The sequence below is a fragment of the Bombina bombina genome, chromosome 4 (genome assembly GCF_027579735.1).
Source record: "Bombina bombina isolate aBomBom1 chromosome 4, aBomBom1.pri, whole genome shotgun sequence".
Taxonomy (NCBI): Eukaryota; Metazoa; Chordata; class Amphibia; order Anura; family Bombinatoridae; genus Bombina; species Bombina bombina.
The window spans coordinates 1,224,558,352-1,224,586,305 of record NC_069502.1 but is presented as its reverse complement, the minus strand read 5'-3'; the positions used below and the strand labels follow the sequence as shown (position 1 = coordinate 1,224,586,305).

The following is a 27,954-nucleotide window of genomic DNA, read 5'->3' as shown; positions in this document are numbered from 1 at the left end:
AGTTAGATTTTGATGTTTGAAAGGACCCTGTATCAGAAGGTCCTGTTTCAGAGGTAGAGACCAAGGTGGACAGGATGACATGTCCACCAGATCTGCATACCAAGTCCTGCGTGGCCATGCAGGCGCTATTAGAATCACTGATGCTCTCTCCTGTTTGATTCTGGCAATCAATCGAGGAAGCATCGGGAAGGGTGGAAACACATAAGCCATCCTGAAGGTCCAAGGTGCTGTCAAGGCATCTATCAGGACCGCTCCCGGATCCCTGGATCTGGACCCGTAACGAGGAAGCTTGGCGTTCTGTCGAGACGCCATGAGATCTATCTCTGGTTTGCCCCAATGTCGAAGTATTTGTGCAAAGACCTCCGGATGAAGTTCCCACTCCCCCGGATGAAAAGTCTGACGACTTAAAAAATCCGCCTCCCAGTTCTCCACTCCCGGGATGTGGATTGCTGACAGGTGGCAAGAGTGAGACTCTGCCCAGCGAATTATCTTTGATACTTCCATCATTGCTAGGGAGCTTCTTGTCCCTCCCTGATGTTGTCCGACTGAAACCTGATGAACCCCCGAGTTGTCAACTGGGGCCAAGCCAGAAGGGCATTGAGAACTGCTCTCAATTCCAGAATGTTTATTGGTAGGAGACTCTCCTCCTGATTCCATTGTCCCTGAGCCTTCAGAGAATTCCAGACGGCGCCCCAACCTAGTAGGCTGGCGTCTGTTACAATTGTCCAGTCTGGCCTGCTGAATGGCATCCCCCTGGACAGATGTGGCCGAGAAAGCCACCATAGAAGAGAATTTCTGGTCTCTTGATCCAGATTCAGAGAAGGGGACAAGTCTGAGTAATCCCCATTCCACTGACTTAGCATGCACAATTGCAGCGGTCTGAGGTGTAGGCGTGCAAAGGGTACTATGTCCATTGCCGCTACCATTAAGCCGATTACCTCCATGCATTGAGCCACTGACGGGTGTTGAATGGAATGAAGGACACGGCATGCACTTTGAAGTTTTGTTAACCTGTCTTCTGTCAGGTAAATTTTCATTTCTACAGAATCTATAAGAGTCCCCAGGAAGGGAACTCTTGTGAGTGGAAAGAGAGAACTCTTCTTTTCGTTCACCTTCCATCCATGCGACCTTAGAAATGCCAGTACTAACTCTGTATGAGACTTGGCAGTTTGAAAGCTTGAAGCTTGTATCAGAATGTCGTCTAGGTACGGAGCTACCGAAATTCCTCGCGGTCTTAGTACCGCCAGAAGAGCACCCAGAACCTTTGTGAAGATTCTTGGAGTCGTAGCCAATCCGAATGGAAGAGCTACAAACTGGTAATGCCTGTCTAGAAAGGCAAACCTTAGATACCGGTAATGATCTTTGTGGATCGGTATGTGAAGGTAAGCATCTTTTAAATCCACTGTGGTCATGTACTGACCCTTTTGGATCATGGGTAAAATTGTCCGAATAGTCTCCATTTTGAACGATGGAACTCTTAGGAATTTGTTTAGGATCTTTAAATCCAGAATTGGCCTGAAAGTTCCCTCTTTTTTGGGAACCACAAACAGATTTGAGTAAAACCCTTGTCCCTGTTCCGACCGTGGAACTGGATGGATTACTCCCATTAATAAAAGCTCTTGTACGCAGCGTAGAAACGCCTCTTTCTTTATTTGGTTTGTTGACAACCTTGACAGATGAAATCTCTCTCTTGGGGGAGAGTATTTGAAGTCCAGAAGGTATCCCTGAGATATTATCTCTAGCGCCCAGGGATCCTGGACATCTCTTGCCCAAGCCTGGGCGAAGAGAGAAAGTCTGCCCCCCACTAGATCCGTTCCCAGATCGGGGGCCCTCAATTCATGCTGTTTTAGGGGCAGCAGCAGGTTTCCTGGCCTGCTTGCCCTTGTTCCAGGACTGGTTAGGTCTCCAGCCTTGTCTGTAGCGAGCAACAGATCCTTCTTGTTTTGGAGCAGAGGAAGTTGATGCTGCTCCTGCTTTGAAATTCCGAAAGGAACGAAAATTAGACTGTCTAGCCTTAGGTTTGGCTCTGTCTTGAGGCAGGGCATGGCCTTTACCTCCTGTAATGTCAGCGATAATCTCTTTCAATCCGGGCCCGAATAAGGTCTGCCCTTTGAAAGGTATATTAAGTAATTTAGACTTAGAAGTAACGTCAGCTGACCAGGATTTTAGCCACAGTGCTCTGCGCGCCTGAATGGCGAATCCGGAATTCTTAGCCGTAAGCTTAGTTAAATGTACTACGGCATCTGAAATAAATGAGTTAGCTAACTTAAGAGCTTTAAGCTTGTGTGTAATCTCATCTAACGGAGCTGATTCAAGTGTCTCTTCCAGAGACTCAAACCAAAACGCTGCTGCAGCCGTGACAGGCGCAATGCATGCAAGGGGTTGCAATATAAAACCTTGTTGAACAAACATTTTCTTAAGGTAACCCTCTAACTTTTTATCCATTGGATCTGAAAAGGCACAGCTATCCTCCACCGGGATAGTGGTACGCTTAGCTAAAGTAGAAACGGCTCCCTCCACCTTAGGGACCGTTTGCCATAAGTCCCGTGTGGTGGTGTCTATTGGAAACATCTTTCTAAATATCGGAGGGGGTGAGAACGGCACACCGGGTCTATCCCACTCCTTAGTAACAATTTCAGTAAGTCTCTTAGGTATAGGAAAAACGTCAGTACTCGACGGTACCGCAAAATATTTATCCAACCTACACATTTTCTCTGGTATTGCAACTGTGTTACAATCATTCAGAGCCGCTAACACCTCCCCTAGTAATACACGGAGGTTTTCCAGCTTAAATTTAAAATTTGAAATATCTGAATCCAATCTGTTTGGATCAGAACCGTCAGCCGCAGAATGAAGCTCTCCGTCCTCATGTTCTGCAAGTTGTGACGCAGTATCTGACATGGCCCTAACATTATCAGCGCACTCTGTTCTCACCCCAGAGTGATCACGCTTACCTCTTAGTTCTGGTAATTTAGCCAAAACTTCAGTCATAACAGTAGCCATATCCTGTAATGTGATTTGTAATGGCCGCCCAGATGTACTCGGCGCCACAATATCACGCACCTCCCGAGCGGGAGATGCAGGTACTGACACGTGAGGCGAGTTAGTCGGCATAACTCTCCCCTCGTTTGGTGAAATGTGTTCAATTTGTACAGATTGACTTTTATTTAAAGTAGCATCAATGCAGTTAGTACATAAATTTCTATTGGGCTCCACTTTGGCATTAGCACATATAGCACAGATGTCTTCCTCTGAATCAGACATGTTTAACACACTAGCAAATAAACTAGCAACTTGGAAATACTTTTCAAGTAATTTACTATAATATGAAAACGTACTGTGCCTATAAGAAGCACAGAAAGAGTTATGACAGTTGAAAATTAATAAACTGAAAAGTTATAGCATCAAATCTTTGTAAAAAACACAATTTTAGCAAAGGCTTGTTCCCATTAGCAAAGGATAACTAGCCCTGATAGCAGAAAAAAAAGTTACAGAAATAAACGTTTTTTATCACAGTCAACTACAATCTCACAGCTCTAGCTGTGAGTGATTACCTCCCTCAAAACAAGTTTTGAAGACCCCTGAGTTCTGTAGAGATGAACCGGATCATGCAGGAAATACAATGAGCTTCTGACTGAATTTTTTGATGCGTAGCAAAAGCGCCAAAAAAGGCCCCTCCCCCTCACACACAACAGTGAGAGAGATCAGTAAACTGTCATAAATTAAATAAAACGACTGCCAAGTGGAAAAAAATAGTGCCCAAAACATTTTTTCACCCAGTACCTCAGAAAATTAAACGATTTTACATGCCAGCAAAAAACGTTTAACATGAATAAATTAAGTGTTATTAAAAAGCCTGTTGCTAGTCCCTGCAAAATAGGCTAAAGTCTTATGCATACAGTATAATTCCAGTGAAGTGCCATTCCCCAGAATACTGAAGTGTAAAATATACATACATGACAGCCTGATACCAGTTGCTGCTACTGCATTTAAGGCTGAGTTTACATTATATCGGTATGGCAGAATTTTCTCATCAATTCCATTGTCAGAAAATAATAAGCTGCTACATACCTCTTTGCAGATTAATCTGCCCGCTGTCCCCTGATTTGAAGTTTACCTCTCCTCAGATGGCCGAGAAACAGCAATATGATCTTAACTACTCCGGCTAAAATCATAGTAAAAACTCAGGTAGATTCTTCTTCAAATTCTACCAGAGAAGGAATAACACACTCCGGTGCTATTATAAAATAACAAACTTTTGATTGAAGGTATAAAACTAAGTATAATCACCATAGTCCTCTCACACATCCTATCTAGTCGTTGGGTGCAAGAGAATGACTGGAGGTGACGTAGAGGGGAGGAGCTATATGGCAGCTCTGCTGGGTGAATCCTCTTGCACTTCCTGTTGGGGAGGAGTAATATCCCAGAAGTAATGATGACCAGTGGACTGATCACACTTAACAGGAGAAATGACCAATTAAAATGGTTAAAACAATGTCACATATATATCACATATAAAATCACATAGAATTAAACCGGATAAAAATCACGTAAAAATAAAAATACATGGATCCATGTTGCACAAAAAATCAATACATATCACAATGTACAATATCTTGAAAATTATGCAAATAAAACAATTGGAAAAAACAAAATTTATGCTTACCTGATAAATTCATTTCTCCTGTAGTGTGGTCAGTCCACGGGTCATCATTACTTCTGGGATATTATCTCCTCCCCTACAGGAAGTGCAAGAGGATTCACCCAGCAGAGCTGCTATATAGCTCCTCCCCTCTACGTCACCTCCAGTCATTCGACCAAAGGACCAACGAGAAAGGAGAAGCCCAAGGGTGTAGTGGTGACTGGAGTATAATCCAAAAAAAATTTTTTAGCCTGCCATAAAAAACAGGGCGGGCCGTGGACTGACCACACTACAGGAGAAATGAATTTATCAGGTAAGCATAAATTTTGTTTTCTCCTGTTAAGTGTGGTCAGTCCACGGGTCATCATTACTTCTGGGATACCAATACCAAAGCAAAAGTAAACGGATGACGGGAGGGACAGGCAGGCTCTTTTCTTTACACGGAGGGAACCACTGCCTGAAGAACCTTTCTCCCAAAAACAGCCTCCGAAGAAGCAAAAGTGTCAAATTTGTAAAATTTGGAAAAAGTATGAAGAGAAGACCAAGTTGCAGCCTTGCAAATCTGTTCAACAGAAGCCTCATTCTTAAAGGCCCAAGTGGAAGCCACAGCTCTAGTAGAATGAGCTGTAATTCTTTCAGGAGGCTGCTGTCCAGCAGTCTCATAGGCTAATCGTATTATGCTACGAAGCCAAAAAGAGAGAGAGGTAGCCGAAGCTTTTTGACCTCTCCTCTGACCAGAATAAACGACAAACAGGGAAGACATTTGACGAAAATCCTTAGTTGCCTGTAGATAAAATTTCAGGGCACGGACTACATCTAGATTGTGTAGCAGACGTTCCTTCTTCGAGGAAGGATTAGGACACAAAGATGGAACAACAATCTCTTGATATTCCTGTTAGTGACCACCTTAGGTAGGAACCCAGGTTTAGTACGCAGAACTACCTTGTCTGAATGAAAAATCAGATAAGGAGAATCACAATGTAAGGCAGATAACTCAGAAACTCTTCGAGCCGAAGAAATAGCCATTAAAAACAGAACTTTCCAAGATAACAACTTGATATCAATGGAATGAAGGGGTTCAAACGGAACACCCTGTAAAACATTAAGAACTAAGTTCAAACTCCATGGCGGAGCAACAGTTTTAAACACAGGCTTGATCCTAGCTAAAGCCTGACAAAAAGCTTGAACGTCCGGAACTTCTGACAGACGTTTGTGTAAAAGAATGGACAGAGCTGAAATCTGTCCCTTTAAGGAACTAGCGGATAACCCCTTTTCTAAACCTTCTTGTAGAAAAGACAATATCCTTGGAATCCTAACCTTACTCCATGAGTAACTCTTGGATTCGCACCAATATAAGTATTTACGCCATATTTTATGGTAAATCCTTCTGGTAACAGGCTTCCTAGCCTGTATTAAGGTATCAATAACTGGCTCAGAAAAACCACGTTTTGATAAAATCAAGCGTTCAATTTCCAAGCAGTCAGCTTCAGAGAAGTTAGATTTTGATGTTTGAATGGACCCTGGATCAGAAGGTCCTGTTTCAGAGGTAGAGACCAAGGCGGACAGGATGACATGTCCACTAGATCTGCATACCAAGTCCTGCGTGGCCATGCAGGTGCTATTAGAATCACTAATGCTTTCTCCTGTTTGATTCTGGCAATCAATCGAGGAAGCATCGGGAAGGGTGGAAACACATAAGCCATCCCGAAGGTCCAAGGTGCTGTCAAAGCATCTATCAGAACCGCTCCCGGATCCCTGGATCTGGACCCGTAGCGAGGAAGCTTGGCGTTCTGACGAGACGCCATGAGATCTATCTCTGGTTTGCCCCAACGTCGAAGTATCTGGGCAAAGACCTCCGGATGAAGTTCCCACTCCCCCGGATGAAAAGTCTGACGACTTAGGAAATCCGCCTCCCAGTTCTCCACTCCCGGGATGTGGATTGCAGACAGGTGGCAAGAGTGAGACTTTCTTTGATACTTCCATCATTGCTAGGGAGCTTCTTGTCCCTCCCTGATGGTTGATGTAAGCTACAGTCGTGATGTTGTCCGACTGAAACCTGATGAACCCCCGAGTTGTTAACTGGGGCCAAGCCAGAAGGGCATTGAGAACTGCTCTCAATTCCAGAATGTTTATTGGAAGGAGACTCTCCTCCTGATTCCATAGTCCCTGAGCCTTCAGAGAATTCCAGACAGCACCCCAACCTAGTAGGCTGGCGTCTGTTGTTACAATTGTCCAGTCTGGCCTGCTGAATGGCATCCCCCTGGACAGGTGTGGCCGATAAAGCCACCATAGAAGAGAATTTCTGGTCTCTTGATTCAGATTCAGAGTGGGGGACAAATCTGAGTAATCCCCATTCCACTGACTTAGCATGCACAATTGCAGCGGTCTGAGATGTAGGCGTGCAAAAGGTACTATGTCCATTGCCGCTACCATTAAGCCGATCACCTCCATGCATTGAGCTACTGACGGGTGTTGAATGGAATGAAGGACCCGGCATGCATTTTGAAGCTTTGTTAACCTGTCTTCTGTCAGGTAAATCTTCATTTCTACAGAATCTATCAGAGTCCCCAAGAAGGGAACTCTTGTGAGTGGAAAGAGAGAACTTTTCTTTTCGTTCACCTTCCATCCATGCGACCTTAGAAATGCCAGTACTAACTCTGTATGAGACTTGGCAGTTTGAAAGCTTGAAGCTTGTATCAGAATGTCGTCTAGGTACGGAGCCAGAACCTTTGTGAAGATTCTTGGAGCCGTAGCCAATCCGAATGGAAGAGCTACAAACTGGTAATGCCTGTCTAGAAAGGCAAACCTTAGATACCGGTAATGATTTCTGTGAATCGGTATGTGAAGGTAAGCATCCTTTAAATCCACTGTGGTCATGTACTGACCCTCTTGGATCATGGGCAAAATTGTTCGAATAGTTTCCATCTTGAACGATGGAACTCTTAGGAATTTGTTTAGGATCTTTAAATCCAAGATTGGCCTGAAAGTTCCCTCTTTTTTGGGAACTACAAACAGATTTGAGTAAAACCCTTGTCCTTGTTCCGACCGCGGAACTGGATGGATCACTCCCATTAATAAAAGATCTTGTACGCAGCGTAGGAACGCTTCTTTCTTTATTTGGTTTGTTGACAACCTTGACAGATGAAATCTCCCTCTTGGGGGAGAGGATTTGAAGTCCAGAAGGTATCCCTGAGATATGATCTCTAACGCCCAGGGATCCTGAACATCTCTTGCCCAAGCCTGGGCGAAGAGAGAAAGTCTGCCCCCTACTAGATCCGGTCCCGGATCGGGGGCCCTCGATTCATGCTGTCTTAGGGGCAGCAGCAGGTTTCCTGGCCTGCTTGCCCTTGTTCCAGGACTGGTTAGGTTTCCAGCCTTGTCTGTAGCGAGCAACAGCTCCTTCCTGTTTTGGTGCAGAGGAAGTTGATGCTGTTCCTGCTTTAAAATTACGAAAGGAACGAAAATTAGACTGTCTAGCCCTAGGTTTGGCTTTGTCCTGAGGCAGGGCATGGCCTTTACCTCCTGTAATGTCAGCGATAATCTCCTTCAACCCGGGCCCGAATAAGGTCTGCCCTTTGAAAGGTATATTAAGCAATTTAGATTTAGAAGTAACATCAGCTGACCAGGATTTTAGCCACAGTGCTCTGCGTGCCTGAATGGCAAATCCGGAATTCTTAGCCGTAAGTTTAGTTAAATGTACTACGGCATCTGAAATAAATAAGTTAACTAACTTAAGGGTTTTAAGTTTGAGTGTAATCTCATCTAGTGTAGATGATTCAAGTGTCTCTTCCAGAGACTCAAACCAAAATGCTGCTGCAGCCGTGACAGGCGCAATACATGCAAGAGGTTGCAATATAAAACCTTGTTGAACAAACATTTTCTTAAGGTAACCCTCTAACTTTTTATCCATTGGATCTGAAAAAGCACAGCTATCCTCCACCGGGATAGTGGTACGCTTAGCTAAAGTAGAAACTGCTCCCTCCACCTTAGGGACCGTTTGCCATAAGTCCCGTGTGGTGGCGTCTATTGGAAACATTTTTCTAAATATCGGAGGAGGTGAGAACGGCACACCGGGCCTATCCCACTCCTTAGTAACAATTTCAGTAAGTCTCTTAGGTATAGGAAAAACATCAGTACTCGCCGGTACCGCAAAATATTTGTCCAACCTACACATTTTCTCTGGTATTGCAACTGTGTTACAATCATTCAGAGCCGCTAACACCTCCCCTAGTAATACACGGAGGTTTTCCAGCTTAAATTTAAAATTTGAAATATCTGAATCCAGTCTGTTTGGATCAGAACCGTCACCCACAGAATGAAGTTCTCCGTCCTCATGTTCTGCCACCTGTGACGCAGTGTCTGACATGGCCCTAATATTATCAGCGCACTCTGTTCTCACCCCAGAGTGATCACGCTTGCCTCTAAGTTCTGGTAATTTAGCCAAAACTTCAGTCATAACAGTAGCCATATCCTGTAATGTGATTTGAAATGGCCGCCCAGATGTACTCGGCGCTACAATATCACGCACCTCCCGAGCGGGAGATGCAGGTACTGACACGTGAGGCGAGTTAGTCGGCATAACTCTCCCCTCGTTGTTAGGTGAAATATGTTCAGTTTGTACAGATTGACTTTTATTTAAAGTAACATCAATACAATTAGTACATAAATTTCTATTGGGCTCCACTTTGGCATTAGCACATATAGCACATGTATCTTCCTCTGAATCAGACATGTTTAACACACTAGCAATAAACTAGCAACTTGGAAATGCTTTTCAAGTAATTTACAATAATATGAAAACGAACTGTGCCTATAAGAAGCACAGAAAAAATTATGACAGTTGAAAATAATTAAGTTATAGCATCAAATCTTTGTAAGAAATATACAATTTTAGCAAAGGATTGTTCCCATTAGCAAAGGATAACTAACCCTGGCAGCAGAAAAAATACACAAATAAACGTTTTTTATCACAGTCAACTACAATCTTCACAGCTCTGCTGTGAATGATTACCTCCCTCAAAAAAGGCTTTGGAGATCCCTGAGTTCTGTAGAGATGAACCGGATCATGCAGGAAGAAAATGAACCTCTGACTGAGTTTTTTGATGCGTAGTAAAAGCGCCAAAAATGGCCCCTCCCCCTCACTCATAACAGTGAGAGAGATCAGTAAACTGCTTTAATTTAAACAAAACTATTGCCAAGTGGAAAAAATAGTGCCCAAAACATTTTTTCACCCAGTACCTCAGAGAAATAAACGTTTTTACATGCCAGCAAAAAAACGTTTAACCTCAATAAATTAATTGTTATTTAAAACCTATTGCAAGTCCCTGCAAATTAGGTTAAGTCTATGCATACAGTATAAATCCAGTGAAGTACCATTCCCCAGAATACTGAAGTGTAAAATATACATACATGACAGCCTGATACCAGCTACATCTACTGCATTTAAGGCTGAGTTTACATTATAATGGTATGGCAGGATTTTCTCATCAATTCCATGTCAGAAAATAATAAACTGCTACATACCTCTTTGCAGATTAATCTGCCCGCTGTCCCCTGATCTGAAGTTTACCTCTCCTCAGATGGCCGAGAAACAGCAATATGATCTTAACTACTCCGGCTAAAATCATAGAAAAAACTCAGGTAGATTCTTGACCACACTTAACAGGAGAAACAGGCTTTGGTAATCCTATTTGGCCAATAACGATATGGTTCTCTGAAAGAGTGGTGTGGGTTTTTTAAAATGGCTCGTTATTGATAAAATATTCCAGAAATTCCTAGTCCTTGAAGGTTGTTTAATCAGTTATATATCCTAGATAGTGTCTCTCCTATGAATATAAGTGTCTGTGTGACTGTGTCCAAAAAAAAGAAAAAGTAGTAAAAATGTTACAATATAAAAATGTGTCAACGGTGATGTTGAATTCAGTGATAAAAAATTTAAATTAAAATACATAGTGAAGTGCCAAGAAAAACTTCCTGTGAAAAAATGTAAAATATAAAAAATTCCAAATGTATACTGAGGTTAATTTTGTCAATCGGTGAATCCTGTGTTTTGGTGTATTAAACAGTTTATCCAAAAATATGGTGTAGTACAAAGTTTATCCAAGAGAAATCCAATAAAAGTAAGTGAGAAGGTTAAAAAAGGTATAAATAAAAATAGAGCATGAATTCCCAGTGTACCTGTGGAAAACAAACACAAAATAGTGCAATAACGCTAAAAAATTCCTATATGCAATTGAAATAAGGCTTACCATACAATAGCCAACGCGTTTCGGCCCTTCCCTGGGCCTTTCTCAAGACTGTAGTATGGTAAGTGTTGATAAGCCTCCTTAAATACTGTTTGTGATTCAGCCTAATTTGCGCTATTTTCGCGCAACCTTCTCACTTACTTTGAACCATATCCTTATTGACCAAATAGGATTACCAAAGCCTGTTTTTCCAATTGTTTTATTTGCATAATTTTCAAGATATTGTACATTGTGATATGTATTGATTTTTTGTGCAACATGGATCCATGTATTTTTATTTTTATGTGATTTTTATCCGGTTTAATTCTATGTGATTTTCTATGTGATATATATGTGACATTGTTTTAACCATTTTAATTGGTCATTTTTAACTGGTCGATATCAGACCATCCACTGTCTGTGATTAATAAATTTGTTGAAACCATAGCCACGTAGTTATCCTCTGCCCAATTCGAGGCGCTCCTCAGACCCCACAATTATCTGTAATTTCTTCCAAGATATATTAGGTGTCTTGTTTTCTGGGGAGCTAGTAGGACACAGGGTAGGCGCTGTGAAAACCACTATTTTATGCCGGTATATTAGATCTATCTGTACTGAGAAGAAAGTTATGTAGAATATAGTTCAGCTGAAATTACCTTATAGTAAAATAAGCTGCAGATATCTATAAATATTTAGTGAGCTGCTTACAGACGTGTTTATGTACGTACAGAAGTGTGTGTTATACATAGATATCTAGTCAGCTGCTTACAGATGTGTTTATGTACGTACAGAAGTGTGTGTTATATACAGAGATATATAGTCAGCTGCTTACAGATGTGTTTATGTACGTACAGAAGTGTGTGTTATATATAGAGATATCTAGTCAGCTGCTTACAGACGTGTTTATGTACGTACAGAAGTGTGTGTTATATATATAGATATCTAGTCAGCTGCTTACAGATGTGTTTATGTACGTACAGAAGTATGTGTTATATATAGATATCTAGTCAGCTGCTTACAGATGTGTTTATGTACGTACAGAAGTGTGTGTTATATAGATATCTAGTCAGCTGCTTACAGACGTGTTTATGTACGTACAGAAGTGTGTGTTATATATAGATATCTAGTCAGCTGCTTACAGATGTGTTTATGTACGTACAGAAGTGTGTGTTATATATAGAGATATCTAGTCAGCTGCTTACAGATGTGTTTATGTACGTACAGAAGTATGTGTTATAACATAATTTATGTAAGAACTTACCTGATAAATTCATTTCTTTCATATTAGCAAGAGTCCATGAGCTAGTGACGTATGGGATATACATTCCTACCAGGAGGGGCAAAGTTTCCCAAACCTTAAAATGCCTATAAATACACCCCTCACCACACCCACAATTCAGTTTAACGAATAGCCAAGAAGTGGGGTGATAAGAAAAAAGTGCGAAAGCATATAAAATAAGGAATTGGAATAATTGTGCTTTATACAAAAAAATCATAACCACCACAAAAAAGGGCGGGCCTCATGGACTCTTGCTAATATGAAAGAAATGAATTTATCAGGTAAGTTCTTACATAAATTATGTTTTCTTTCATGTAATTAGCAAGAGTCCATGAGCTAGTGACGTATGGGATAATGACTACCCAAGATGTGGATCTTTCCACACAAGAGTCACTAGAGAGGGTGGGATAAAATAAAGACAGCCAATTCCTGCTGAAAATAATCCACACCCAGAATAAAGTTTAATGAAAAACATAAGCAGAAGATTCAAACTGAAACCGCTGCCTGAAGTACTTTTCTACCAAAAACTGCTTCAGAAGAAGAAAATACAACAAAATGGTAGAATTTGGTAAAAGTATGCAAAGAGGACCAAGTTGCCGCTTTGCAAATCTGATCAACCGAAGCTTCATTCCTAAACGCCCAGGAAGTAGAAACTGACCTAGTAGAATGAGCTGTAATCCTATGAGGCGGAGTCTTACCCGACTCAACATAGGCAAGATGAATTAAAGATTTCAACCAAGATGCCAAAGAAATGGCAGAAGTTTTCTGGCCTTTCTAAAACCGGAAAAGATAACAAATAAACTAGAAGTCTTTTGGAAAGACTTAGTAGCTTCAACATAATATTTCAAAGCTCTAATAACATCCAAAGAATGCAACGATTTCTCCTTAGAATTCTTAGGATTAGGACATAATGAAGGAACCACAATGTCTCTACTAATGTTGTTGGAATTCACAACTTAGGTAAAAATTCAAAAGAAGTTCGCAACACCGCCTTATCCCGATGAAAAATCAGAAAAGGAGACTCACAAGAAAGAGCAGATAATTCAGAAACTCTTCTGGCAGAAGAGATGGCCAAAAGGAACAAAACTTTCCAAGAAAGTAATTTAATATCCAATGAATGCATAGGTTCAAATGGAGGAGCTTGAAGAGCCCCCAGAACCAAATTCAAACTCCAAGGAGGAGAAATTGACTTAATGACAGGCTTTATACGAACCAAAGCTTGTACAAAACAATGAATATCAGGAAGAATAGCAATCTTTCTGTGAAAAAGAACAGAAAGAGCAGAGATTTGACCTTTCAAGGAACTTGCGGACAAACCCTTATCCAAACCATCCTGAAGAAACTGTAATATTCTCGGTATTCTAAAAGAATGCCAAGAAAAATGATGAAAAAGACACCAAGAAATATAAGTCTTCCAGACTCTATAATATATCTCTCTGGATACAGATTTACGAGCCTGTCAGAGAAACCTCTTTGACCAAGAATCAAGCGTTCAATCTCCATACCTTTAAATTTAAGGATTTCAGATCCTGATGGAAAAAAGGACCTTGAGACAAAAGGTCTGGTCTTAACGGAAGAGTCCACGGTTGGCAAGAGGCCATCCGGACAAGATCCGCATAACAAAACCTGTGAGGCCATGCCGGAGCTACCAGCAGAACAAACGAGCATTCCTTCAGAATCTTGGAGATTACTTTTGGAAGAAGAACTAGAGGCGGAAAGATATAGGCAGGATGATACTTCCAAGGAAGTGATAATGCATCCACTGCCTCCGCCTGAGGATCCCGGGATCTGGACAGATACCTGGGAAGTTTCTTGTTTAGATGAGAAGCCATCAGATCTATTTCTGGAAGTTCCCACATTTGAACAATCTGAAGAAATACCTCTGGGTGAAGAGACCATTCGCCCGGATGCAACGTTTGGCGACTGAGATATTCCGCTTTCCAATTGTCCATACCTGGGATATGAACCGCAGAGATTAGACAGGAGCTGGATTCCGCCCAAACCAAAATTCAAGATACTTCTTTCATAGCCAGAGGACTCTGAGTCCCTCCTTGATGATTGATGTATGCCACAGTTGTGACATTGTCTATCTGAAAACAAATGAACAACTCTCTCTTCAGAAGAGGCCAAGACTGAAGAGCTCTGAAAATTGCACGGAGTTCCAAAATATTGATCGGAAATCTCACCTCCTGAGATTCCCAAACCCCTTGTGCCGTCAGATACCCCCACACAGCTCCCCAACCTGTAAGACTTGCATCTGTTGAGATTATAGTCCAGGTCGGAAGAACAAAGAAGCCCCCTGAACTAAACGATGGTGATCTGTCCACCATGTCAGAGAGTGTCGTAAAAACGGTTTAAAGATATTAATTGAGATATCTTTGAGTAATCCCTGCACCATTAGTTCAGCATACAGAGCTGAAGAGGTCGCATGTGAAAACGAGCAAAGGAAATCGCATCTGATGCGGCAGTCCTAAGACCCAACATTTCCATGCATAAGGCTACCAAAGGGAATGATTGTGACTGAAGGTTTTGACAAGCTGATATCAATGTTAAACTTCTCTTGTCTGACAAGGACAGAGTCATAGACACTGAATTTATCTAGAAACCTAAAAAGGTTACCCTTGTCTGAGGAATCAATGAACTGATTGGTAAATTGATCCTCCAACCATGAACTTGAAGAAACAACACAAGTCGATTCGTATGAGATTCTTCGAAAATGAGAAGACTGAGCAAGTACCAAGATATCGTCCAAATAAGGAAATACCAAAAACCTATTCTCTGATTACAGAAAAAAGGGCACCGAGAACCTTTGAAAAAAATTCTTGGAACTGAGGCTAGGCCAAACGGTAGAGCCACAAAACTGGTAATGCTTGTCTAAAAAGAGAATCTCAGACACTAAAAGTGATCTGGATGAATCGGAATATGCAGATACACATCCTGTAAATCTATTGTAGACATATAATGCCCTTGCTAAACAAAAGGCAGGATAGTCCTACAGTAACCATCTTGAATGTTGGTATCCTAACATAACGATTCAATAATGATAGATCCGGAACTGGTCTGAAGGAATTGACCTTCTTTGGTACAATGAAGAGATAAAATAAAACCCCAGCCCCTGTTCCAGAACTGGAACTGACATAAATACTCCAGCCAACTCTAGATCTGAAACACATTTCAGAAATGCTGAGCCTTTGCTGTGTTAACTGGGACATGGGAAAGAAAAGAATCTCTTAGCAGGAGGCCTTAACTTGAAGCCAATTCTGTACCTTTCTGAAACAATGTTTCTGAAACCAGAGATTAAGAACGGAATTGATCCAAATTTCTTTGAAGAAAACGTAATCTGCCCCATACCAGCTGAGCTGGAATAAGGGCCGCACCTTCATAGGTACTTAGGAGCTGGCTATAGGTTTCTATAAGGCTTGGATATATTCCAAACTGGAAATAGTTTCCAAACTGATACCGCTCCTGAGGATGAAGGATCAGGCTTTTGTTCCTTGTTGTGAGGAAAGGAACGAAAATGATTATTTACCCTGGAAAGAAAGGGAAAGCAAAGTTGACTTAGAAGAAATGTCAGCATTCCAAGTTTAATCCATAAAGCTTTTCTAGCTAAAATAGCTAGAGACATATACCTGACATCAACTCTAATGATATCAAAAGATGGTATCACCAATAAAATTATTAGCATGTTATAGAATAATAATAATGCTATAAAATTATGATCTGTTACTTGTTGCGCTAAAGCTGCTACCAAAAAGTTGAAGCTGCAGCAACATCAGCTAAAAATATAGCAGGTCTAAGAAGATTACCTGAACATAAGTAAGCTTTTCTTAGAAAGGATTCAATTTTCCTATCTAAAGGATCCTTAAATGAAGTACTATCTGCCGTAGGAATAGTAGTACATTAGCAGGAGTAGAGACAGCCCCATAACCTTAGGGATTTTTGTCCCAAAAAACTCTAATCTGTCAGATGGCACAGGATATAATTTGCATAAACGTCTAGAAGGAGTAAATAAATTACCCAATTTATTCCATTCCCTGGAAATTACTTCAGAAATAGCATCAGGGAGATAAAACACCTCTGGAATAACTACAGGAGATTTAAAAACCTTATTTAAACGTTTAAATTTAGTATCAAGAGGACCAGAATCCTCTATTTCTAATGCAAATAACACTTCTTTAAGTAAAGAACGAATAATTTCCATCTTGAACAAATACAAAGATTTATCAGCATCAACCTCTGAAACAGAAACCTCTGAACCAGAAGAACCATTATCAGTATCAGAATGATGATGTTCATTTAAAAATTCATCTGAAAAAAGAGAAGTTTTAAAAGACTTTATGTATACTAGAAGGAGAAATAACAGACATAGCCTTCTTAATGGATTTAAAAAATAAAATCTCTTATGTTATCAGGAACACTCTGAAAATTAGATGTTGACGGAACAGCAACAGGTAATGTAACAGTACTAAAGGAAATTTTATCTGCATTAATAAGTTTGACATGACATGCAATACAAATAACAGCTGGAGAAACAGATACCAAAAGTTTATAGCAGATACACTTAGCTTGGTAGCTCCAGCACTGTGCAGTGATTTTCCTGAAGTATCTTCTGACTCAGTTGCAACGTGGAACATCTTGCAATATGTAAAAGAAAAAAAAACAACATATAAAGCAAAATTGATCAAATTCCTTAAATGACAGTTTCAGGAATGGGAAAAAAAATGCCAGTGAACAAGCTTCTAGCAACCAGAAGCAATAAATAATGAGACTTAAATAATGTGGAGACAAAAATGACGCCCATATTTTTTAGCGCCAAAAATGACGCCCACATTATTTGGCGCCTAAATGCTTTTGGCGCCAAAAATGACGCCACATCCGGAACGCCGACATTTTTGACGCAAAAAAACGTAAAAAAATGACGCAACTTCCGGCGACACGTATGACGCCGGAAACAGAAAAAAAATTTTGCGCCAAAAAAGTCTGCGCCAAGAATGACGCAATAAAATGAAGCATTTTCTGCCCCCGCGAGCCTAACAGCCCACAGGGAAAAAGTCAAATTTTTTAAGGTAAGAAAAAATGATTGAAACAAATGCATTTATCCCAAATATGAAACTGACTGTCTGAAAAATAAGGAATGTTGAACATTCTGAGTCAAGGCAAATAAATGTTTGAATACATATATTTAGAACTTTATAAATAAAGTGCCCAACCATAGCTTAGAGTGTCACAGAAAATAAGATTTACTTACCCCAGGACACTCATCTACATGTTTGTAGAAAGCCAAACCAGTACTGAAACGAGAATCAGCAGAGGTAATGGTATATATAAGAGTATATTGTCGATCTGGAAAGGGAGGTAAGAGATGAATCTCTACGACCGATAACAGAGAACCTATGAAATAGACCCCGTAGAAGGAGATCACTGCATTCAAATAGGCAATACTCTCCTCACATCCCTCTGACATTCACTGCACGCTGAGAGGAAAACCGGGCTCCAACTTGCTGCGGAGCGCATATCAACGTAGAATCTAGCACAAACTTACTTCACCACCTCCATCGGAGGCAAAGTTTGTAAAACTGAATTGTGGGTGTGGTGAGGGGTGTATTTATAGGCATTTTAATATTTGGGAAACTTTGCCCCTCCTGGTAGGAATGTATATCCCATACGTCACTAGCTCATGGACTCTTGCTAATTACATGAAAGAAATATAGATATCTAGTCAGCTGCTTACAGATGTGTTTATGTACGTACAGAAGTGTGTGTTATATATAGAGATATCTAGTCAGCTGCTTACAGACGTGTTTATGTACGTACAGAAGTGTGTGTTATATATAGAGATATCTAGTCAGCTGCTTACAGACGTGTTTATGTACGTACAGAAGTGTGTGTTATATATATATATATATAGATATCTAGTCAGCTGCTTACAGACGTGTTTATGTACGTACAGAAGTGTGTGTTATATATAGAGATATCTAGTCAGCTGCTTACAGATGTGTTTATGTACGTACAGAAGTGTGTGTTATAGAGATATCTAGTCAGCTGCTTACAGATGTGTTTATGTACGTACAGAAGTGTGTGTTATATATAGATATCTAGTCAGCTGCTTACAGACGTGTTTATGTACGTACAGAAGTGTGTGTTATATATAGAGATATCTAGTCAGCTGCTTACAGATGTGTTTATGTACGTACAGAAGTGTGTGTTATATATAGAGATATCTAGTCAGCTGCTTACAGATGTGTTTATGTACGTACAGAAGTGTGTGTTATATATAGAGATATCTAGTCAGCTGCTTACAGACGTGTTTATGTACGTACAGAAGTGTGTGTTATACATAGAGATATCTAGTCAGCTGCTTACAGACGTGTTTATGTACGTACAGAAGTGTGTGTTATACATAGAGATATCTAGTCAGCTGCTTACAGACGTGTTTATGTACGTACAGAAGTGTGTGTTATATACATAGATATCTAGTCAGCTGCTTACAGACGTGTTTATGTACGTACAGAAGTGTGTGTTATATACATAGATATCTAGTCAGCTGCTTACAGACGTGTTTATGTACGTACAGAAGTGTGTGTTATATATATATATATCTAGTCAGCTGCTTACAGATGTGTTTATGTACGTACAGAAGTGTGTGTTATATATATATATAGATATCTAGTCAGCTGCTTACAGACGTGTTTATGTACGTACAGAAGTGTGTGTTATACATAGATATCTAGTCAGCTGCTTACAGACGTGTTTATGTACGTACAGAAGTGTGTGTTATATATAGAGATATCTAGTCAGCTGCTTACAGACGTGTTTATGTACGTACAGAAGTGTGTGTTATATATAGAGATATCTAGTCAGCTGCTTACAGACGTGTTTATGTACGTACAGAAGTGTGTGTTATATATAGAGATATCTAGTCAGCTGCTTACAGACGTGTTTATGTACGTACAGAAGTGTGTGTTATATATAGAGATATCTAGTCAGCTGCTTACAGACGTGTTTATGTACGTACAGAAGTGTGTGTTATATATAGATATCTAGTCAGCTGCTTACAGACGTGTTTATGTACGTACAGAAGTGTGTGTTATATATAGATATCTAGTCAGCTGCTTACAGACGTGTTTATGTACGTACAGAAGTGTGTGTTATAGAGATATCTAGTCAGCTGCTTACAGACGTGTTTATGTACGTACAGAAGTGTGTGTTATATATAGATATCTAGTCAGCTGTTTACAGATGTGTTTATGTACGTACAGAAGTATGTGTTATATATAGATATCTAGTCAGCTGCTTACAGACGTGTTTATGTACGTACAGAAGTGTGTGTTATATAGAGATATCTAGTCAGCTGCTTACAGATGTGTTTATGTACGTACAGAAGTGTGTGTTATATATAGATATCTAGTCAGCTGCTTACAGACGTGTTTATGTACGTACAGAAGTGTGTGTTATATATAGATATCTAGTCAGCTGCTTACAGACGTGTTTATGTACGTACAGAAGTGTGTGTTATATAGAGATATCTAGTCAGCTGCTTACAGACGTGTTTATGTACGTACAGAAGTGTGTGTTATATATAGATATCTAGTCAGCTGCTTACAGACGTGTTTATGTACGTACAGAAGTGTGTGTTATATATAGATATCTAGTCAGCTGCTTACAGACGTGTTTATGTACGTACAGAAGTGTGTGTTATATATAGATATCTAGTCAGCTGCTTACAGATGTGTTTATGTACGTACAGAAGTGTGTGTTTTATATAGATATCTAGTCAGCTGCTTACAGACGTGTTTATGTACGTACAGAAGTGTGTGTTATATATATATAGAGATATCTAGTCAGCTGCTTACAGATGTGTTTATGTACGTACAGAAGTGTGTGTTATACATAGATATCTAGTCAGCTGCTTACAGACGTGTTTATGTACGTACAGAAGTGTGTGTTATATATATATAGATATCTAGTCAGCTGCTTACAGATGTGTTTATGTACGTACAGAAGTGTGTGTTATATATAGATATCTAGTCAGCTGCTTACAGATGTGTTTATGTACGTACAGAAGTGTGTGTTTTATATAGATATCTAGTCAGCTGCTTACAGACGTATTTATGTACGTACAGAAGTGTGTGTTATACATAGAGATATCTAGTCAGCTGCTTACAGACGTGTTTATGTACGTACAGAAGTGTGTGTTATACATAGATATCTAGTCAGCTGCTTACAGACGTGTTTATGTACGTACAGAAGTGTGTGTTATATATAGATGTCTTACAGACATACAGACGTGTTGCATCACTGTCATTTAGTAAAATAGTAACCTTACACAGGGCACTTACCAATACCAGTGTTTGCGCTGACCACTAACATGGCAAAGTCTGGGCAGTAGCTGGTCAGTCCAAAAATGGTCGTCTTCAAGTATTTGTGGTGCCCGGCGAGGTCTATAAATGTGATCATCTTAGAGGCACTTTCACAAATTTGTTCAGCGGTGCGCGACTCACTGTAATTCACCACCTAAAGTAAAAATATACACATTACATACATGTACATATAGATCATGTGACCTCAGTTACACACACAGATTTACTGTAATTCAGAACCTAAAGTAAATAACTAAATTTATGCTTACCAGATAAATTCCTTTCTTTCCTGGCAGGGAGAGTCCACAACTTCATTCATTAATGTTGGGAATATCAACACATGGCCACCAGGAGGAGGCAAAGACACCCCAGTCAAAGGCTATAAATATCCCTCCCACTTCCCCCAGTCATTTAGCCGAGGGAACGAGGAAAAGCAGGAGAAACAATAAGGGATAGAGGTGCCAGAAGATAAGACTATTTTGGGCAGAGTTGTTTACTCTCCCTGCCAGGAAAAAAAGTAATCTGGTAAGCTTTATTTTAGTTTTCTTTCCAAAGGAAAGGAGAGTCCACAACTTCATTCATTACTGTTGGGAACCAATACCCAAGCTATATAGAGGACACGTAATGAAACATGGAATGGCAACAAAAATAGGCGGACCTCAATCTGAAGGCACCACTGCTTGAAACACTTTTCTCCCAAAGGCAGCTTCAGCTGAAGCAAAAACAAACTTATAACATTTTGAAAAAGTATGCAAAGAGGACCAGGCCTTACAAATCTGATCCACAGAAGCTTTGTTCTTAAAAGCCCATGAAGAAGACACTGCCCTAGTGGAATGAGCTGTAATCCTCTCAGGAGGAAGTTGACCGGCCGTCTCATAGGCCAAAACGGATGATACTTCTCAACCAGAAGGAAAGAGAAATAGAGGCCTTCTGACCCTTAAGTTTTCCAGCGTATAACACAAACAAGGATGAGGATTGTCTGAAAACCTTAGTCGTCTGAAGGTAGAATTTTAAGGCACGTACCACATCCAGATTGTGAAGCAAACGTTCCTTTGAAGAAGAAGGGTTTGGACACAAGGAAGGAACAACAATCTCCTGATTGATGTTGCGGTCCGAGACCACTTTAGGCAGGAAAGCTAACTTCGTACGCAACACTGCCTTATCGGCATGGAACACAAAGTAAGGGGGGTCGCACCATATAGCCAACAAAAACAAAACCTTCCAGGATAAAAGTTTAAGATCAACGAAATGCATAGGCACAAACGGAGCCTGCTGCAGAACATGAAGAACCAGATTAAGAATCCAAGGAGGAGCAACAGGTTTAAACAAAGGCCTGATTCCCGCCAGGGCCTGAACAAAGGACTGCATGTCAAGGAGATCTGCTAATCTCTTGTGCAGTAAAACACAGTTCAGAGAGAGCTGGCTCACAGACCCTTTTCCAAACCAGCCTGTAAAAAAGACAAGATCCTAGAAACCTTCACTTTGTGCCAAGGAAATTTACATTTCTCACACCAAAGTAGATAGGTATGCTACACCTTGTGATAAATATGGCAAGTGACCCGTTTGCGAGATTGGATCAGGGCGTCTATGAAACTGAGAACCCTCTGCCCGAGACGGTAACCTCCACGGAGGGGAGGACGACATCTTCACCAGGTCTGCGAACCAGGTCCTGCGAGGCCAAGATGGAGCTATTAGAATAGCTGGCGCTTGTTCCTGCTTGATGCGGGTGACGACTCGAGGCAGAAGAGCCAATGGAGGAAAAAGATAAGAGTTTGAACCTCCATGGAACTGCTAACACATCCACCGGTTCCACCTGAGGATCACGCGATCTCAACCTGTACCTGGGTAGTTTTGTATTGAGACAAGAAGCCATGAGGTCGATCTCTGGAACTCCCCACCTGAGAGTTATCACAGAAAATACCTCAGGGTGGAGAGCCCACTCCCCTGGGTGAAAGGACTGTCTGCTGAGAAAGTTTGCTTCCCAATTGTCCACCCCCGGGATGTGAATCGCAGAGAGAAAAAACAATTGTGAAATTCAGCCCATTGGAAGATCCGGGACACCTTCATCGCTAGTGGACTTCTTGTTCCACCCTGATGATTGATGTAAGCAACTGAGGTTATGTTGTCTGATTGAAATCTTATATACTGGCGGTAGGCAGTTTGGTCCACGCTAGGAGAGGATTGAAGATTGCTCGTAGTTCCAAGATATTGATAGGAATAGCTGACTCCTCCCAAGACCAAGTTTCCTGCGCCCTCCGGTGAGCCCAGACTGCTCCCTAACATGAAAGTATGGTGTCTGTAGTAACAATCTCCCAAGATGGTTTCAAGAAACATGTGCCTTGGGACGAGAGAGAAAAAAAAAAAAAGAGAGAAAAAGAGAGAGAGAAAAAGAGAGAGAGAAAAAGAGAGAGAGAAAAAGAGAGAGAGAAAAAGAGAGAGAGAAAAAGAGAGAGAGAAAAAGAGAGAGAGAAAAAGAGAGAGAGAAAAAGAGAGAGAGAAAAAGAGAGAGAGAAAAAGAGAGAGAGAAAAAGAGAGAGAGAAAAAGAGAGAGAGAAAAAGAGAGAGAGAAAAAGAGAGAGAGAAAAAGAGAGAGAGAAAAAGAGAGAGAGAAAAAGAGAGAGAGAAAAAGAGAGAGAGAAAAAAAGAGAGAGAGAGAGAGAGAGAGAGAGAGAAAGAGAGAAAGAGAGAAAGAGAGAGAGAGAGAGAGAGAGAGAGAGAGAGAGAGAGAGAGAGAGAGAGAGAGAGAGAGAGAGAGAGAGAGAGAGAGAGAGAGAGAGAATATCTTGTCCAGGGATATACATTGAGACAGGTTTGAGTAATCGCTTCAGCATGCATAACTGTAGTGGTCGCAGATGGAAGCGGGCAAAAGGAATAATGTCCATGGAGGACACCATGAGACCAATCACCTCAATGCACAGGGCCACTGAAGGTTTTAAGGTTGTCTGAAGAGAGACAGGTCGAAAAATATATTTGTGCATCTCTGATCCGTCAGAATTTTGATTGCGATTGAGTAGATGATAGTTCCCAGAAAGACTACCCTGTTAGAAGGGACCAGGGAGCTCTTCTCCAAGTTGATCTTCCATCCGTGAGTCTGAAGGAGACACTGAAGACTCTCCGTAAAATATTTTGCCAAATGAAAAGATGGAGCCTGAAACAATATATCGTCTAGGTAAGGAGCTACAGCTATACCCTGGGATCTGGCTACTGCTAGAAGAGCTACTAGTACCTTTGTAAATATTCTGGGAGCAGTAGCGAAGCCAAAACGGCAGAGCTATAAATTGGTAGTGTAGATCCAGAAATGCAGACCGCAGAAACTGGACATGGTTCTTGTGCATCGGAACATGGTATGCATTCTTTAGATCCATAGTAGTCATGAACTGACCCTCCTGGATCAAAGGAAGAATGGACCTGATAGTCTTCATTTTGAACAATGAGACTCGTAGAAACTGGTTGTGGCATTTTGAGTTCAGTATTTGACGAAAGGTTCCCGCCTTTGTAAGGACCACAAACGGGTTTGAGTAAAAGCCTAGGCCTCTTTCTGACGTGGGCACTGGGACGATCACTCCCAAGGAGGAGAGATCCCGTACGCAATCTAAGAAGGCTGCTCTCTTTTCTGGCCTTGTGGACAGTCTTGACAGAATAAAATCTGCCCCTTGGGGGGGGGACGAGATTTGAACCCCATCTTGTATCCCTGAGAGACAACAACAACAACATCATCATCATCTAGTACCCAGGGATCCTGAACGTTCTGATTCCCGGCCTCCCAGAAAAAAAAAAAAAACACGCATAGAAAAATGAGTTACGAAGTCTGTAACTCAAAAAAAAAAAAACCCCTACAATTATATAAGAAAAATTCTCACTGAATAATACAGGAACAATTTTTAACCATTCATACTTTATCTTTATTGGTTTAACTATTCAATCATACACTTTTTAAAACACTTAAACTCACTAGATATCAATATATAGCATAGGTGTGTGAATAATACCTCTGAGAATTATGTAGCTAGATGTGAAACATTGTACTTGATTTGTATAATATCAAGCAGTCAGATACAAACAATATCTTTTGTAGCCAGCTATTAATATTTTCAGAGATAATTCTGTAACAAGAGGACCTGTTAACATGTGGGATGTCAGATTATGAGATTATAATTACAGATAGAGTATTAGCTAGATAGCTTTAGTCCTTGCTTGCACAGTTAACTTTAGCACAGTAACAGGTCCTTTTGTTACAGCATTATTTCTGAATTTATTAATAGCCGGCTACAAAAGATTGTTTGTATCTGACTGCTTGATATTATACAAATCAAGTACAATATTTCACATATAGATACATGATATATTGATATCTAGAGAGTTTAAGTGTTTTTAAACGTGTATGACTGAATAGTTAAACCAATAAAGATAAAGTATAAATGGTTAAAAATCGTTCCTGTATTATTCTGTGAGAATTTTCCTATATAATTGTAGGGGTAAAGCACTCTTTTTTTGTTACGGACTTTGTAACTCATTTTTCTATGAGTCTCTTTAGTGCTATATTGCCCCCCTAACAGGTGCTTGTTGATTACAAATTGGAGGACTGACGCCCCTTAGCTCTCGCCTTTTTATCCTGAGGAAAGAAGGCTCCCTTCCCTTCTCCAGGAAATGATGGAGTCCAGACCTGGACCAAACAAAATCTTTCCCTTGAAAGGTAATGAAAGCAGTCTAGTCTTGGAGACAATATCTGCGGACCATGACTTTAACCAAAGTGCCCTGCGAGACAGGACAGAAAAACCTGAGGATTTAATGTTCAGGTGGATAATCTGCATGTTAATGTCGCAGATAAAGGAATTCTTGATAGCCTTGATTCGGTCATGGATCCCCTCAAGAGGAGATTCCACTTCAATTAACTCAGATAAGGAGTCACACAAGTACGTTGCAGTGCCTGCGACCGAGGCCAGCGCTGCTGCAGGTTGAAAATGAAGACCCATGCGTTGAAACATTCTTCTCAAATAACCATCCAATTTCCTATCCATTGGGTCCTTAAAGGAGGTACTATTCTCTAGAGAAATAGTAGTTCTCTTAGCAAGAGTGGCAATGGGACCATCCACCTTGGGAATAGAGCTCTAAAGTTCCAAATTGGAGTCTGGCACTAGAAACATCTTCTTAAAGGAAGCAGAGGGAGAAAAAGGAGTACCAATTCTCTCCCACTCTTTTATAATAATGTCCGCCATTCGGACGAGAACCGGAAAGGTCTCGGGCCTTCTTGACGTCATAGACCCTATCTAATTTAGGAATCTTAGGTTCATCAGAAAACTTGGAGTCAGGGACCTCTAAGGTAGACAAGACCTCCTTCAGAAGGAAACTAAGGTGTTCTAATTTAAACCTAAAGTTAGACTCTTTACGAATAATAGATTTAACCTCAGTAACCTATGATTCCAAAAGTTCATCTTCAGAGGATTTTAAAGTCAAATCATCCTCGGAGGGTAGGGAAAGACTAGCCAACTCAGACTAAATAGAAGGATTAACCTCTAAATCAGTAGAAACATGATTAACCTCTTGCGTTTACCAGAGATAGGAATAGCATTAAGTGCAGCTTAAACCGCAGATTGTAGTTGTGAAGCAAAATCCGCTGGTAAAAAAAATACTTCCAGCAGGGAGGTAAAGATGCGCCGCGGGGCACTGCTTGTGAATTAGGATAAAAAGGGGACTGCGGTAAAAGAACAGGCATTTACTGGAAAATAGAAACATTTTTCTTAGCTTTTAATACCAAACTTAAGCAGTGAGAGCAGAATTGTGCAGGAGGGCAAACCATATTCTCCTCACAATATAAAGAAGAATTTGACACAATGATAGGAGAAGCCTCAATGGGGTTAATATCAGAGTCCTTCATAATGGGAATTGCAGTCTCAACCATTAATGGATAAAACACACCCAGTTTATTGTTTAAAAGGCACCTCTGCCCTGCAGCCTTAGCTGGAGCGTCTTACCACCACCTAAGGACCAGGATGTATGGACTCCTTTACTAGAACGATCTCCCTGAACGAAGTATCAGAGCTGAGAATCTGCAGTCCGGTTCTCACGTAGTTCAGATTATTCCGACTGCACCCGGTCATGTGACCGCAAACCAGGAAACCGCCCCCTTGACGGAGGAAAAGCACGGGAAGCTTCTGCGCTTTCAATATATTAAAAATGTCCCTCATGAGCCGATTAAAAAAAAAAAAAAAAAAAAAAAAAAAAAAAAGGAACCTCTCCTGAAATATCCCTCACAAGTGTGATATTCCTAATAGTAATTAGATGATCTGTGGACTCACTGTGTCATTATAAATACATATTACATACATATAGATCATGTGACAGCTTATCAGTTACACACACAGACTCACTGTAATTCAGCAACTAAAGTAAATCTACATATTACATACATGTACATATAGATCATGTGACAGCTTATCAGTTACACACACAGACTCAATGTAATTCGGCAACTAAAGTAAATATACATATTACATACATGTACATATAGATCATTTGACAGCTCATCAGTTACACACACAGACTCAATGTAATTTGGCAAGTAAAGTAAATATACATATTACATACATATAGATCATGTGACCGCTTATCAGTTACACACACAGACTCAGTGTAATTCAGCAACTAAAGTAAATATACATATTACATACATATAGATCATGTGACAGCTTATCAGTTACAGACACACAGACTCAATGTAATTCAGCAACTAAAGTAAATATACATATTACATACATGTACATATAGATCATGTGACAGCTTATCAGTTACAGACACACAGACTCAATGTAATTCAGCAACTAAAGTAAATATACATATTACATACATGTACATATAGATCATGTGACAGCTTATCAGTTACACACACAGACTCAATGTAATTCAGCAACTAAAGTAAATATACATATTACATACATGTACATATAGATCATGTGACAGCTTATCAGTTACACACACAGACTCACTGTAATTCAGCAACTAAAGTAAATCTACATATTACATACATGTACATATAGATCATGTGACAGCTTATCAGTTACACACACAGACTCAATGTAATTCGGCAACTAAAGTAAATATACATATTACATACATGTACATATAGATCATTTGACAGCTCATCAGTTACACACACAGACTCAATGTAATTTGGCAAGTAAAGTAAATATACATATTACATACATGTACATATAGATCATGTGACAGCTTATCAGTTACACACACAGACTCACTGTAATTCAGCAACTAAAGTAAATATACATATTACATACATGTACATATAGATCATGTGACAGCTTATCAGTTACACACACAGACTCACTGTAATTCAGCAACTAAAGTAAATCTACATATTACATACATGTACATATAGATCATGTGACAGCTTATCAGTTACACACACAGACTCAATGTAATTCGGCAACTAAAGTA

General features: G+C 40.3%; 1 protein-coding gene across 1 annotated transcript in view; it reads right to left on the bottom strand.

The window, feature by feature from the left end:
• GTPBP2 (GTP binding protein 2) overlaps window positions 1–27,954 on the bottom strand; it is a 198,691-nt gene that overhangs the window by 83,996 nt on the left and 86,741 nt on the right. The window contains exon 6 of the mRNA XM_053712754.1: window positions 20,485–20,659. Coding sequence (XP_053568729.1) covers window positions 20,485–20,659 — 175 coding nt within the window. The remainder of the gene's footprint in view (window positions 1–20,484; window positions 20,660–27,954) is intronic.